Genomic DNA, 15381 nt, shown 5'->3' with positions numbered 1-15381 from the left:
TGCCATGTTTGAGTGTATTGCATGCGATGTAGAAATTTTGGGTTCAGCTACCACCGGTGGCAAGGTGTCTTTTCTTCCACTTTTCCTCTCTTAAGAACTTGAAGCTTTTGAAAAATTTATTTCTCATCTATAATTATTTATACAAATAAAAATAACAAAACAGTCAATTTTTCATATGCTTTTCTTCATTTCATTGTCTGTTGACTTCGGTATTTGATATTCAAGCAATAATTAGTTGATGAACTCCGTAACTGGAGAATAATGGCACTCGAGTGTTCTCATTCGGATCATGCTCAAGAAATACTTGTGGGCTAGTTGGTGGGCCATTATCATTTCAAAAGTAGCATACTTGTTGAGACATTGAGGAACATTAAATCACATAAGCTCAGCGCTCATGTTTATGTGATTTAGTGTTTGTCCATGTCTCAAAAGCATTTTGCCTTTGAAAAGACAGTCATTTGGATCAAATTGCTGCATATTTTCTTGCCCACATGCCGAATGGAACGACACAGAACTTGAGAATGCATTCATTCAATTTGTATTAGAGGTGGGCGAATATCACGTTTTCTGAATACGAATGGAATACTAATAATAAGTATCAAATATTGAATTGAATATTGAATAGTCAAATGCAGACGCACATATTTACAGGAGGAATATTTAATACCATATTTACTCGATTGTTACGTGCACCTGTTTTTCGGGACAAAAAAAGAAAAGGAAAAAATGAAACGCCCTCGATTGGAACACGTACCTGTTTGCCATGACCTAAAGAAAGAAAAGTCCTTTACTCTATCGCCCACCTCATTCTTTCACACAGAAGCACAACTTTCTCTCATTTGGAAAAAACAAAGATTTACTCCCAATGCACTAAATTTGCGATAAATAAAAAAAGTAGCAGTTTCACGCGAAAGGCGAAGCATCAGTTACAATATCAAATTAGTAGACAGCTATACAAAAAGTAAGGATAGTAGTTTTATCGGCCATATGAACTTTTAAAAATTCTCTTACTAACTAAATTAACAAGCATGGTGTCATGCGCACACAAGCATGAACACGTCTCACTCAATGACCGCGGAAACTCTTTAAATGCTGGAGTGAGGAAGTGCGGTAGCAGGAGTGAGGGAATTGACCTTTGTGCGGCCTCTCGCATCGACACAAACTAAGGGACGGGAACACAGCGCGGTGCTCCTGGTTGCATAGACTCTTGTCTCCACCGCAGATTGCTTTCAAGATAGGCGCTGCTCGGCCGTGTCGTATGTAGCAGCCGTTGGGGTAGAACGCCTTTCCTGTTTGCGCCAATCCCGCACGCAAGTTTCGGCAACTCCAAATGCCCGTGATGCGGCTCGATTTCCTTCCGTCTCCGCACATGTGATCGCCTTCATTTTAATTGCGGCATCGTGATTAACTCTGCATGTCTTTGCAGCTGGCACTTCCATGCTGATAGAGTAAACGCAGAAAATGGGAAGACGGACGGTGCACTAACCTAAGCCAAAGAAAGGAAGCATTACCTAAACACACATACTACAGCACATGGAGAAAGAGCTACGGTAGCTAGGCTCGAAGTGCGGCCATTTTGAGATGCTGATGGCGATATGGTAACTCAGATTTAAGGTGATACTCGACTTTAACGTGCAGGCAATTTTTGGACCCATTTTATCAGAAAGAAAGTGTGCATTGGATTCCAGTAAGTACGGTAATTACATATCACACTTGTACTGACTAGAAAAACAAGCACAGTCTGCTATCAAGCACAAGTAGCATCAGATTTAACAGCTAGAAGATCACTTAATTTGAATAAAGAGCTGCATCAATAGCCTCTCAACATCTTTAGAGCCTCTTTGTAAACAAGCTTTTCAAGACTTCCATAGCCAATTTTGTTTTTGCATTGCTTCAGAGATATTTGTCCTTGTTTCACTTCTGATAACTTGCGATACTTTGTTTAGCAGACGGAGAACAGTAACCCAACTTTAACAGTCGGTTGATGCGAAATGTTTGGTTAGTTTCAGTATTCAAAAGTAACAAATAGTTCATTTTCGAATTTGCATATGAAGAGTTAGTGTGTAATATTCTGTTTGTATTCGATACTTCTAAATTCACCCATCCTTAGTTGTATAGATTGTTGCTGTGCGCATCACGACCCTTTGTACTAAACACGTGAGGGACCTTTCTTAAAAGTCCATAAAGCACCTTGTGTTTATGGCGTTCTTGATATTTTGGGCGCATTGTACTTCAGCTGTAGAAAAAGGCAGCATGCCTTTGCTAGGCTGTTTCCTGGGTGAAATTCGGCTTATCTTTTATACTGCAGCTCTCTCTTAATTTGTGTTGGTTAACTTACATGTGCCTGCGCAGTCGCCTTCCCTGCGGGGCCCTCCGAGCAAGCCAGCTCCTCGCTTCACCCCAACACCTCCCCTGTCATCCTCGCCCAAGTCACCAAAGTCTCCACGGGTGAGCGCGTTGTCTGGCCGGGCGAGCCCCTTGGTGGCCGGTGGCCGCTGCACCCCCACATCGCCACGCCTGGGCCACCGTGTAGCCAGCCATGAGGACATACGGGCCTGTGAGGTGGAGTTGACTCAACAGCATCGCAGGGTTAGTGCACCACCAACGCCAAGGTCTGCAGTACGCAGCTGTGACCGACACGGGGGCACAACCATGCCCTTCAGTGCAGCGAGGGGATGACGTCACAGTGTGACTTGGCATTTAAAACACAGGATAAGAGATGAAGGGGACAAATGGATGTGTGCTCCCAACTTAAGTTTATTAATCACTTAGCCGTTTATTTATTTCAAGAAATTTTTCACGCAGAATGCTTATTTGTTTTATTGCTAATTGGAAGTATTCCAATTATAAAAAGCAGGTTTTTGAGGCAGAAAAATATAACTGAATTATAATATAAATAAAAGTAGCCTTCTGAAGTAGTATGAATGAATGAATGAATGAATGAATGAATGAATGAATGAATATAGCACAAGCTACCTGCTAGTAACCAGCAGAAGTTGTGGAAGGAATATATAAAGTGATTTTTCATCTTTCTCACGGTTGGCGCACATGCTAATGTGCTTATTTTATAAGGGAGCTTTGACAGCGTGTAGTACAGCTTAAAAAAGGGATGACACAGAGTGACATTCCTCTTGGTTTCATCAGCTATCATCAAACCAGCTCATTGTCTAAAAAAACTTATTATATTATAAAAATTCAGCAAGCGAGCTTACTGCCAACTTCTTGCAGGGTACAACCAAAAACGGAAACTATGGAGGCTCTGATGGAACACTGTTCAGTTCCACTAACGTGCACCTCTGATGTCGTGCTCTGAGATTTCCTCTTGGTCTTCGCCCGAAGAGTTGCTGATCTCTTGTATTCACCTTATGAAATGATGTTCACCTTGGTGGCTCAAGCATCAGTGTCGGAAGAGGATGCTGATGAAGACAAGAAATTCATCTTTACTGTGTTTCTTTTTGGAAAATAGGCCAGTGATACATGCATCTATAACATATTGCCTATGCTGGATGCCATTTTAGAAACGCTGCTCGCCATACGAAAAATGCACTCTAGTTGTAGAAGAAAGAAATACATCACTGGGCACATACAGCCATCTCCTGACCGAAAAAATAATTAAGTTGTGGCCGAGCATCTTTTGTCCGAAACGCTGCAGGGGTGAACAAATACAGCAACGATGAGCCATATTCGTCCTAAATGTCTTGGGGGCGCATTGACTTGGGCGATCAGCATTCGTATGAAATGGTTAAGGGGGTTAACTTAAAGATAAAAAGGAATAACCAGAGTGCATATGTGCAGAACAGCAGACATATGGCAAGAAAACAATGAAAAATTTAAAACAGAATGAAGGCATGCAAATCAAAGCCTGCCTCCACTCCCCAATATTTAAGATAATCAGCTTGACTAGTATGTAGCATGACAGACAGAACATGGGTACATGTATACAGCTGTATATTTTATATAGCTCTTTTATATCAAGTGTTTGACTGGTACAATTATCTCTGTTCCTTCCATTGTGCTGTACTATACAACTGAATTTGGATGTATTAAAGGGCCCCTCACCAGCTTTGGAAATTGCAAAAAGACAGGTGCAATTTGTAGATTGTACTGGGAATATTGTGTCAGCAAGCTCTTACATTGATGTACGACGTGAAAGTTGCTAAAAATTCAAATGAAAGCTTACACCCCCTTTTCAGAGGAGCCACAAATCTCGCGAGCAGAGATGTCACGTGTGTAGCACTTCCATGATAAATGCATTCCTTCTGCAGTGTACAAATAGCCAACAGCAGCGTCAATAATTTGGGAATTCCTGTGAAATGCATAGCATGCGAAAGAGCCTCCAGAAATTTGTCATGCAGCATGAAAAGAAAGGAGGAAAAAGAAAGATAATGTTGATGTTGGCATGCATGAAGGGGTAATTACATGCTCTGCAACTAACTGCGTTGAGTACAAATGTGTTTACATTCACCCTATGCAATGCGTAATCTCATGCAATGTTCATGTTTGTCCACTATGAAAGTCACAGCTTTAATCTCATGAAGTTTTTATGCTTATGCACTCATAAGCTCAGCCGAAATTCAAGCACAAAATCAGGTTGGGAGGCACAGTGTCAGACATCTACGCAGCAATGTCACAAGGATAAAGGCAATGTATGATGTTTGTATAAGGAAAAAATAGTGATGACAGGTGAATGCATAAAGAAATACAACACACATTAGCTACATCTAAGGTTTGCATATCTCTTGTGTCACAGTGGCAAATAGCCATTCTGGAGGATTGACCAAGAATAGGCACACTCTCTATGGCACCTACATAAGGGCTAAATCAAAGAAAATCAATTAAGTAAAAAAGATCTTTTAAACATAACATGTTATTCCATTAAGAGGTTGATGTGCTCTGAAGATACATGTTAAACTACATTGGATGTTCAGGTTTTATGCAAGAATTTGTTTAGTATGCACAACAGAGGTACACTTAATGGCACTATTACTTTGTCGGTTGGTACACAGGGGCTACAAAAGTGCATTGGATAGTACTCGCATTCAATGCACATATGACCTTCATACACTATATCCGCAAACATATCTGCCGAAATACTGATTGATCCAGCAGCAGACAGCAGCAGCAGCTATGCTAAACCAAGAAGGTAGGTAAGAAAAGCTCCACATTTAAAAGTAAATAGATTTCATGGCATAAACATTGTGTGGGCCCTTGGCTCCTATGTCAGAGAAGGTAGAAAAGAAATGTTTCTTCTGGGAGCTGGTAGACGTACTACTGGAGATAGAACTGGTTAATTCTCTACTAAAGCAGTACGTAAGGAGATATCTTTTCTTTAATGTTACACAGAAACATTTTTTATTCAATCACGAGAACTTGTGCTTGGATGTACAATTATATGAAACTTGAAAAGTACCGGCAAGCTGCTAAAGTTGGAGGACAGACGACAAAGTCTGTGCTCGCTTTGCAACAGTTTATCGTCTGTTTTTGTTTGTCAGCTCTTGCTTATGCACTGGAAAGGAGTAAACTTTATTGAAACATGTAATACCAATGAATGAAAACATTTTATGGAGACTTTATTTTAAGAACGCTTTATTTGTGCATTCCATGAACATGTTTTAGGCCAAGCCACATTTGAGACGAAGCCTCGGACACCCATATCCTGGCATTCCCAAGGAGGCACAATGCCCGTTGGGAAACTTGCATAGACAGTGGTGCCAGATTTCCCTCTAGGTAATATTGTGAGAAACCTTATGGCCTGAAGGATACCCTACCCATCTAAATCATTCATTTGGGTGGTACATTTGGTTTAGGATGCCTTTGAGATACACTTGTCTGTTAATATCTCTTGAGGCTTACACTCAATTACAAGGAGTTTTGTCACAGAATCATCCTGATGAAACCCTGGACATCGTGCCTTATCATTCTTAACTTGCTTGACCTGGTCACATTACAGGCAGTAGCTGAGCGCTTGCGAGACCAGGAGCAGGAGCGTCAGGAGCGCCAGCGCCTTGAGGAGATCCTCTCACTATGTGCCGAGTATGAGCGCAAAGTGCAGGCCGCAGGTCCCAAGGACAAGAAGCTGCAGAGAAGCCCCCCCTCCTCAGACTCCGGTACCGAGGATGTCACCTCGCCACCGGGCTCTGGAAGCGAGTCTTCTTCAGCTCCCGACGACACTAGCAAGACATCTGAGTCCTCCAGTGGGAGTGGCGTCTCGGCCGAAGACGACAAGCCGGGGCTACAGCGCAACGACACTGTCATTCGTCGGCCTGGTGGTAAGCAGCTGCCAGAGTGCCCTACTGTCGTCAAGCCTGTCCCGGTTCTGGCAGCAAGGCCGGTTCCCGCCCCTCGGTCTCAGAGCAGCCTCTCTGAAGCAGTGCACAAGTCGCCGGAGTGCAAAGCGCTGCCACCGCCTCCTCCTCCTCCCGCAGAAGAAGGGGTAACAGTGGGAGCAGCGGCTATTTCTGGGATAGGCACGTCCCCTCCGGGACCAGTCCTGGTCCACCACCAAAACCGCATCAAGACCAATGGCTCTCTAGCTCCCACTGAGGTGGATGGGAAGAGAGTCAACCGCATGCTGGCAGATGGGAATGTCCTGTCGGATGGGATGCTTGCTGTGGCCCCCAAGAAAGTGAATGTCACCTCGTCGGAGGATGAACTGTCAAACATCCTTGGTGGAGGAGGTAAGTTGTCCAAGATGCCGGACTTGGCATAAAATATTAACCACAGGGCATGAGCATAATGAAGGGAAAAGGCAGCACTGAACAAAGAGATGGGATGTCTGTATTGGTTGATGTGCTTTTTCTTTCTCGCACTCTTAATTCATGCATGAACTGTACTCTGTTGTTAGAATGGTAATAAACAGTATCAGTGAGCCAGTAGTGACAGAAAAGGGAGAGTTCTTGTGCTGCCTACTATATTTGTAAAAAAAAGCAATTTACATAGTAGTTTTCGTACCTGAGTGAGGACTGAAGAACAAGAACAGGTCTTTATTGACTAATGTAACTTAGGAAGATGCGTAGAAAGCATTGTGAAAACATAGCTGGATATTATTGTCGCAGTGTTGCAGGTAGCTTAGTTGTCAGTTTATGTTAAAGGATTTTAGTTGTCGTTAATACTTTTTCATAGTTTTTGTAACAATGCACTATTGATTATGAAAACTTGGCCTGCTTTGAATAACTTATCAAACATCATTTCAATGAACTTCATTCCAAAGAAAACATTGTTCTTCAAGCATGCTTCCTTTATAGACCATCATCATCATCATCAGCCTGATTACGCCCACTGCAGGGCAAAGGCCTCTCCCATACTTCTCCAACTACCCCGGTCATGTACTAATTGTGGCCATGTTGACCCTCCAAACTTCCTAATCTCATCTGCCCACCTAACTTTCTGTCGCCCCCTGCTACGCTTCCCTTCCCTCGGAATCCAGTCCGTAACCCTTAATGACCATCGGTTATCTTCCCTCCTCATTACATGTCCTGCCCATGCCCATTTCTTTTTCTTGATTTCAACTAAGATGTCATTAACGCGCGTTTGTTCCCTCACCCAATCTGCTCTTTTCTTATCCCTTAACGTTACACCTATCATTTTTCTTTCCATAGCTCGTTGCGTCGTCCTCAATTTAAGTAGAACCCTTTTCGTAAGCCTCCAGGTTTCTGCCCCGTACGTGAGTACTGGTAAGACACAGCTGTTATACACTTTTCTCTTGAGGGATAATGGCAACCTGCTGTTCATGATCTGCGAATGCCTGCCAAACGCACCCCAGCCCATTCTTATTCTTCTGATTATTTCACTCTCATGATCTGGATCAGCAGTCACTACCTGTCCTAAGTAGATGTATTCTCTTACCACTTCCAGTGCCTCGCTACCTATCGTAAACTGCTGTTCCCTTCCGAGACTGTTAAACATTACTTTAGTTTTCTGCAGATTCATTTTTAGTCCCATCCTTCTGCTCTGCCTCTCCAGATCAGTGAGCATGCATTGCAGTTGGTCCCCTGAGTTACTAAGCAAGGCAATATCATCAGCGAAGCGCAAGTTACTAAGGTATTCTCCATTTACTCTTATCCCCAATTCTTCCCAATCCAGGTCTCTGAATACCTCCTGTAAACACGCTGTGAATAGCATTGGAGAGATCGTATCTCCCTGCCTGACGCCTTTCTTTATTGGGATTTTGTTGCTTTCTTTATGGAGGAGTACAGTGGCTGTGGAGCCGCTATAGATATCTTTCAGTATTTTTACATACGGCTCGTCTACACCCTGATTCCGCAATGCCTCCATGACTGCTGAGGTTTCGACTGAATCAAACGCTTTCTCGTAATCAATGAAAGCTATATATAATGGTTGGTTATATTCCGCACATTTCTCTATCACCTGATTGATAGTGTGAATATGATCTATTGTTGAGTAGCCTTTACGGAATCCTGCCTGGTCCTTTGGTTGACGGAAGTCTAAGGTGTTCCGGATTCTATTTGCAATTACCTTAGTAAATACTTTGTAGGCAACGGACAGTAAGCTGATCGGTCTATAATTTTTCAAGTCTTTGGCGTCGCCTTTCTTATGGATTAGGATTATGTTAGCGTTCTTCCAAGATTCCGGTACGCTCGAGGTCTTGAGGCATTGCGTATAGAGGCTGGCCAGTTTTTCTAGAACAATCTGCCCACCATCCTTCAGCAAATCTGCTGTTACCTGATCCTCCCCAGCTGCCTTCCCCCTTTGCATAGCTCCCAAGGCTTTCTTTACTTCTTCCGGCGTTACTTCTGGGATATCGAATTCCTCTAGATTATTCTCTCTTCCATTATCATCGTGGGTGCCACTCGTACTGTATAAATCTCTATAGAACTCCTCAGCCACTTGAACTATCTCATCCATATTAGTAATGATATTGCCGGCTTTGTCTCTTAGCGCATACATCTGATTCTTGCCAATTCCTAGTTTCTTCTTCACTGCTTTTAGGCTTCCTCCGTTCCTGAGAGCTTGTTCAATTCTATCCATGTTATACTTCCTTATGTCAGCTGTCTTACGCTTGTTGATTAACTTCGAAAGTTCTGCCAGTTCTATTCTAGCTGTAGGGTTAGAGGCTTTCATACATTGGCGTTTCTTGATCAGATCTTTCGTCTCCTGCGATAGCTTACTGGTATCCTGTCTAACGGAGTTACCACCGACTTCTATTGCACACTCCTTAATGATGCCCACAAGATTGTTGTTCATTGCTTCAACACTAAGATCCTCTTCGTGGCTTAAAGCCGAATACCTGTTCTGTAGCTTGATCTGGAATTCCTCTATTTTCCCTCTTAGCGCTAACTCATTGATCGGCTTCTTATGTACCAGTTTCCTCCGTTCCCTCCTCAGGTCTAGGCTAATTCGAGTTCTTACCATCCTGTGGTCACTGCAGCGCACCTTACCGAGCACGTCCACATCTTGTATGATGCCAGGGTTAGCGCAGAGTATGAAATCTATTTCATTTCTAGTCTCGCCGTTCGGGCTCCTCCATGTCCACTTTCGGTTATTCCGCTTGCGGAAGAAGGTATTCATTATCCTCATATTATTCTGTTCTGCAAACTCTACTAATACCTCCCCCCTGCTATTCCTAGTGCCTATGCCATATTCCCCCACTGCCTTGTCTCCAGCATGCTTCTTGCCTACCTTGGCATTGAAATCGCCCATCAGTATAGTGTATTTTGTTTTCACTCTACCCATCGCCGATTCCACGTCTTCGTAGAAGCTTTCGACTTCCTGGTCATCATGACTGGATGTAGGGGCGTAGACCTGTACAACCTTCATTTTGTACCTCTTATTAAGTTTCACAACAAGACATGCCACCCTCTCGTTAATGCTATAGAATTCCTGTATGTTACCAGCTATATTCTTATTAATCAGGAATCCGACTCCTAGTTCTCGTCTCTCCGCTAAGCCCCGGTAGCACAGGACGTGCCCGCTCCTTAACACTGTATATGCTTCTTTTGGCCTCCTAACTTCACTGAGCCCTATTATATCCCATTTACTGCCCTCTAATTCTTCCAATAGCACTGCTAGACTCGCCTCACTAGATAATGTTCTTGCGTTAAACGTTGCCAGGTTCAGATTCCAATGGCGGCCTGTCCGGACCATTTAATATAGACCATTCAATATTTTCTTTATTTAGTGTAGTAATTTTGCATTGTGTTCAAGAATGTCTCTGCAGGTTGCAGTATATGCACTGATCCAAAATAGCCTGGTGCATAAGAGGCTGTTAAAGGCAGTGCTGGGTGTGTTTCATTTTTATTTGCTTGAAAACTCTAGGATATGTTAGCAGAATAAATGTGTGCCTCTGTGAGACAGGGACAACCATTACATATACCTGTGTTGGCGTGTGTGACTGATTTCACCGTAACATGTAATTGATTCTGCTGTATATTATTGCACACAACTGAAATGGCAAACATGGCTATGGATCTGATTTGCATGGGCTTGTGTTGGAGGGGTGCACAGATAAAAATATAGACTGGTTGAACTACTTTGTTGTGAAACTCCTGTTTGGTTCCTACTTGTTTCCACCAGTCTCAGTTTGTTTCATTTGGTCCCAGCTGGGAATTTTGTGGGACCGATTTGACTCATAGGTAGTAAAATGAAGGCGAACATGTTGACTGAATGTGATAGACCATTTAAATACTTTTGTTTATAATAACTTTAAAAGGTAATGAAATGTCAGTAAATTATTATTGTTAAATATAGTTACAATATATATATATATATATATATATATATATATATATTTCAGCACCCTTTTCCTTTCACTAGGTGACATTATTAGCTGCCATTTATTATCACTTTCAAATTCTTCTGTCCTGGTGTGCTTCAGGATCGAGGGGTCTGTCCAACCACGCAGGCTCCGGCTTGTCAAGCCCGCGATCTGATGGTACCGCCTTGGCTGGTGAGAAGACGCCAGTGCCTGCGTTGGCCTATCCACAATCTCCACGCACCCGCATCCGCACTGTGGCGACGCTAGAACGCTCGCCTGAAGTCTTTGAGAATCCCCTTGCTTGGAAGGAGCTGGCTTCAGCTCATGGTGGGAAGGCCCTGACACCTCCTGCTACCATTGTGCCACCCATCTTTGAAGACATACCAGTTCTTAAAGATTTGCCACAGCAACACTCACTCCCAAGGAAGCTGCCTGAGCGTGGAGGTTCCCTCAACATCCGCAAGGCTTCGGAAGAGTCCAGAGTTCCTCTGCGAAGGGTCTGTTTTTTTAGCAAGGCGGCCATAAGGGCTAGTTAGCGATACTTCACGGCAAAGCGTGTTGTTTGTGGTACTGAGGGATGTGGAAACATACAGATAAGTCATTTTGAACTTATATGCACTATGTGCTGCTATATATTGCAAAATATACGTGTATAAATAGATGATATTCTAATTGACATCAATAGAAAAGAATGGAGCTGGGCCAGTCATGTAATGCGGCGGCTAGATAACCGTTGGACCATTAGGGTTACAGAATGGATACCAAGAGAAGGGAAACACAGTCGAGGATGGCAGAAGACTAAGTGGAGCGATGAAATTAGGAAATTCGCAGGCGCTAGTTGGAATCGGTTGGCGCATGACAGGGGTAATTGGAGATAGCAGGGAGAGGCCTTTATCCTGCAGTGGACATAAAACAGGCCGCCGCCGATGAGGATGATGATGATAAACATATAGTGCGCCTAAAGCAGACACAGATGCTTTATTTTATCTACGCGTTTATTTATGTCCACTGGTCACGTGTGTTCACACCACTCAGTGGCACAAGCAGCTTTTTGCCATGAAGCTTTGTTCCTTTCACGCATTGGCTGGCAAAGCCGACGAACCACCGTGTACAAGAAGGGGGGCCTTATTGCCAAAGCTGGCAATTTTCTGGGCGAAGGTTATTGGTAAAAAAGCTTTTCGTTGATGGCACGACAGTCAATATATCTTGGACAAGTTTAGAAATGTCTGTAGAAGGCACTAAGTGTCCGCTTCAGAGGTGGTTTAATTTTTTTTTAGTTTATATCTGTAGAATGTTAGCTCGTGCATTCTAGTTGTGAAATGATGACAGCAAGAGGTGGTCGTCATGCTCTATTGGATTAAGAAATCTTTGACATTATCCTTGATAGCGACGTCAGACTCGGATGATGATAATGATTACTTAGGACAGTCTTCTGAAGACAAATACGATCCCAACAACAGTTCAGTGTACAACATGTCCTGAAGCACTCCTTTGTTTCAAGTTTTTCCACACAAAAGTGGATACGATATGCAATTAAGGTTGAGGTACTGTTTTTACAGACTATATGCAGTGAACAAAAAGACATAAAGGTATACTTGTGTGTATGCATGTGGTGTGCATACACACACAAGTCTGTTCTCTGTGTGCACATCATATTGTGCTGTTACAGGTATATATCTAGCACCAATTTGGCTTTCTATTGACACTGCAGGAGCATGGGGCTGACATATAAACATTTCTCCTTGACAGCTGGCTAACATGTTAGCAAACACCTGTGTTGCAAAGAACCTGTCAAACTGCACAAGCAGCAGTAAAAACTCGGAAATAGCTGGAATTTTACGTTGCTCTGACCACTCTAGGCAATTTAGATGAGTCACAAATAACAGTGCTGGCCAGTATGTGTGGCTGTGTTCTTTGCCTTGCAGAACTCTATAAGAAAAACAGTGGAAACACTATTCTATCTTGCATTGCTGAGTGCGGTGCAGAGCAAAGTACTCTCCAAGCTACAGTAGGATTTCTATTGTCAACATTTCTTATACGATGCTCCTCATTTTGAAGGCCACATAGAGGCATTTATTTTGTAATTTCCACCTACTGGCGTGTTGCTGTAGCGAAAACTTCACTTGTATCCGTCATCAGCCAACTTGCCTGGCTTAAGCTCTCATTAAAACATTCTGCCTTATAGGCAACATCATCTTGATGTTTTACTTCTATTTCACAAGGATCCAGTTAATGTTCACGATCAAGGTTATTGGAGCAGCTTTGATGCCACATTTTGAACCGTGAATAGAAGAATGGAGTAGCTTTGGAACATTATTTACCTGTTGCTGCTCTCTCTAGCGAGCTGTAGCTGACCACAGCTTATTGGGGCACTCGTTTTTATTTTGCTGGGCATGCCGGTGCCGCCATTTGGTTGTGATAGGGTTGTCCTTGCTACAGTGCTGTTCGTTTCGTGCTCGTGCCTTGTTCGCATGAACCCATGCCTGTAATTCAACAGTTCAAGGGAGTCATACTTTGGCATCTTAACTTTTTACTGCCGTCGCCAGTGTGTTTTAATTTCAGGGAAATAATTAGGACAATGAAGTTAGTGTCCTCTTAGTCTCTGAGCACTGGCTCGATGGCCTTCTCAGGTACTCCTCACTTTATTACACTATTTAATCTGCTATTAGGTGCTAGGGAACGGTTGGTGATCCTGACAGGAAGTATTGTCATGTAAAGTACCTGGGATAGCCTCTATGTACTGGAAGGAAAAATTTTCATGTGTGTTCCACACGCAAACAAAATTTGCAGGTGTTTTATGTTTGACGTAGTAGGATGGTGGGTTTTTGATAAATTGTCTGCTCATGTTCCACTATTTTGCAGGTGAGGTCAAGCTCTGATGACATCAGTCTGTTAAAGAGGCAGCGTGAGGATTCGTTCCAGCAAATAGCGAAGCTCAAGAAGGACATGTTCACTCTAGAAGCCCGGGCTAACGAAGGGATGAGAGAGGTACATACTTTATTTGGTTCCCTTCCTCATGTTCATATTTCAGTTCATTCTGGTTCATGACGTCAGTAGCGAAAATTTATTGTTGCTATGAGGTATAATCATGGCACTGCATCATTTAAAAGTGCAAGTGCCACTGAAGGTGATATTATTTCAGAATATGAACTTTGTTATGCTGTCTTTGTAGCATGAGAACTCTGTTTGCAACCTACATTCATAATCCAGCATTTAATGCTCATCAAAGTTATGGCCGGTTGGTACATACTGAGGCGAAATGTAACAAAAAAACATATTCCATGCAGCACCTGCAATGTGTATGGAGCCCTCTGGGCTTTGCCACGTTACGGCTGAAAAGTAAAACTGGTGTCTGAAAATTTGGTCAGTTACTGGTCAGTTAGCTCATAGCAGTGTATAATATATATACATATATATATATATATATATATATATATATATATATATATATATATATTTTTTTTTTTCAATTAAGATGTCCCAGTAGATGCAGTTGACAGAATTGCAATGTCATTTCCTTTAATGCTGAATTCCATTCGTAAACTTGGAGTCATAAATTTGGTGTTATGATATTTAAAACATTTCTGATTTCTGCAGTTCCTGTGAAAAAAAAGAATGTTTTCGCCTAAATAAATAAAATCTGCTTCCAACATTTGGTACATTGCGCTCATGAATATTGCTTCTTTTCCAACGAATGTTTGCTTTCTCTTTATTTTTCTTCTTTATGTGTATTTGTGTTGTTTGTTGATGTCTCATGCAAGCAAACTGCAACACACACTCTTGCCACACGGCCCGAGTAAATGCACACCAGTTACATTGAACCAACACATGCAAAAATTTCTATATCTTGGTATATTTTGTTTACCTGTATTGGGTATGTTTCTAGCCTCTTTCTTGGGCCCATCTTGGAGGTAGCGTAGCCTAAAAATCTGCGCCGATCCTGAAAGTAGATCTGCTACCAGTGCTCCTGGTAGTATCAGTACCGATGGTACCACTGTGCGATCGGCATTACCGTGAGGCTACTGTGTGGTTAGTCGTATCGGTGGGTTACTGTGCCATACCACTGTGAGGTATTTGTAGTGTCGGTGGCATCACCGGTACTGGGAGCATTCTCACATTTTTCTCTCATGACAGCTAGCGGTCTGAGAAGCTGCCATTGCGATGCTGCCCCTCTGGTCAATGATGAAGATGCTTTCGTTTCAGACATTGCGGACCTCAAAATAAATTCTATGGGTTATACACCCCATTCTCTCCCCCAATTGTCTTTCATTGACATCAACTAGACGTTGAAGTGCCTTCCAATATTTTAAAGTCTTTCTACACAACTCCCCAGCACATCACAAAGTGTACAATCACTCATATGTTCATCGTGCTAACATTCCTAAAGGTCTCAATTTCTGTACATTACGATTCACCTTTGGGTCACATGTCATGTCTCTCAGGAGCAACATGATCCACCATCACCAGAAAATCATGCACCTTTGCATCTTTCTTAAGCTTAGAAGAGGTGGCATAATGATAAAATCAAATAGAACCATGAATCAAATGGATTCGAGAAGAGTTCATCACCTGTGTTAATTTATCGCAAATATATCACTTTGGCACTACATCTGCATTTTCTTAGCTGCGCAGGGGTAGTAATCACCCCGACCTTCCTGTGACCCAGG

At 42.6% G+C, this 15381-nt stretch overlaps 1 protein-coding gene across 3 annotated transcripts in view; it reads left to right on the top strand.

Annotated features, from left to right (window-relative positions):
- LOC126532320 (uncharacterized) overlaps window positions 1-15381 on the top strand; it is a 559184-nt gene that overhangs the window by 118435 nt on the left and 425368 nt on the right. For 2 of the 3 annotated variants that reach the window (XM_055071431.2, XM_050180012.3), the window contains 4 exons: window positions 2353-2589; window positions 5951-6677; window positions 10835-11211; window positions 13577-13702. In XM_055071431.2, the coding sequence (XP_054927406.1) occupies window positions 2353-2589; window positions 5951-6677; window positions 10835-11211; window positions 13577-13702 (1467 nt within the window). The remainder of the gene's footprint in view (window positions 1-2352; window positions 2590-5950; window positions 6678-10834; window positions 11212-13576; window positions 13703-15381) is intronic. The other variant, XM_055071432.2, reaches the window with a different exon arrangement.

Source organism: Dermacentor andersoni, chromosome 5 (assembly GCF_023375885.2).
Source record: "Dermacentor andersoni chromosome 5, qqDerAnde1_hic_scaffold, whole genome shotgun sequence".
Taxonomy (NCBI): domain Eukaryota; kingdom Metazoa; phylum Arthropoda; class Arachnida; order Ixodida; family Ixodidae; genus Dermacentor; species Dermacentor andersoni.
Note: the sequence above shows the minus strand (reverse complement) of the source record. Positions and strands in the feature narration are given on the sequence as shown.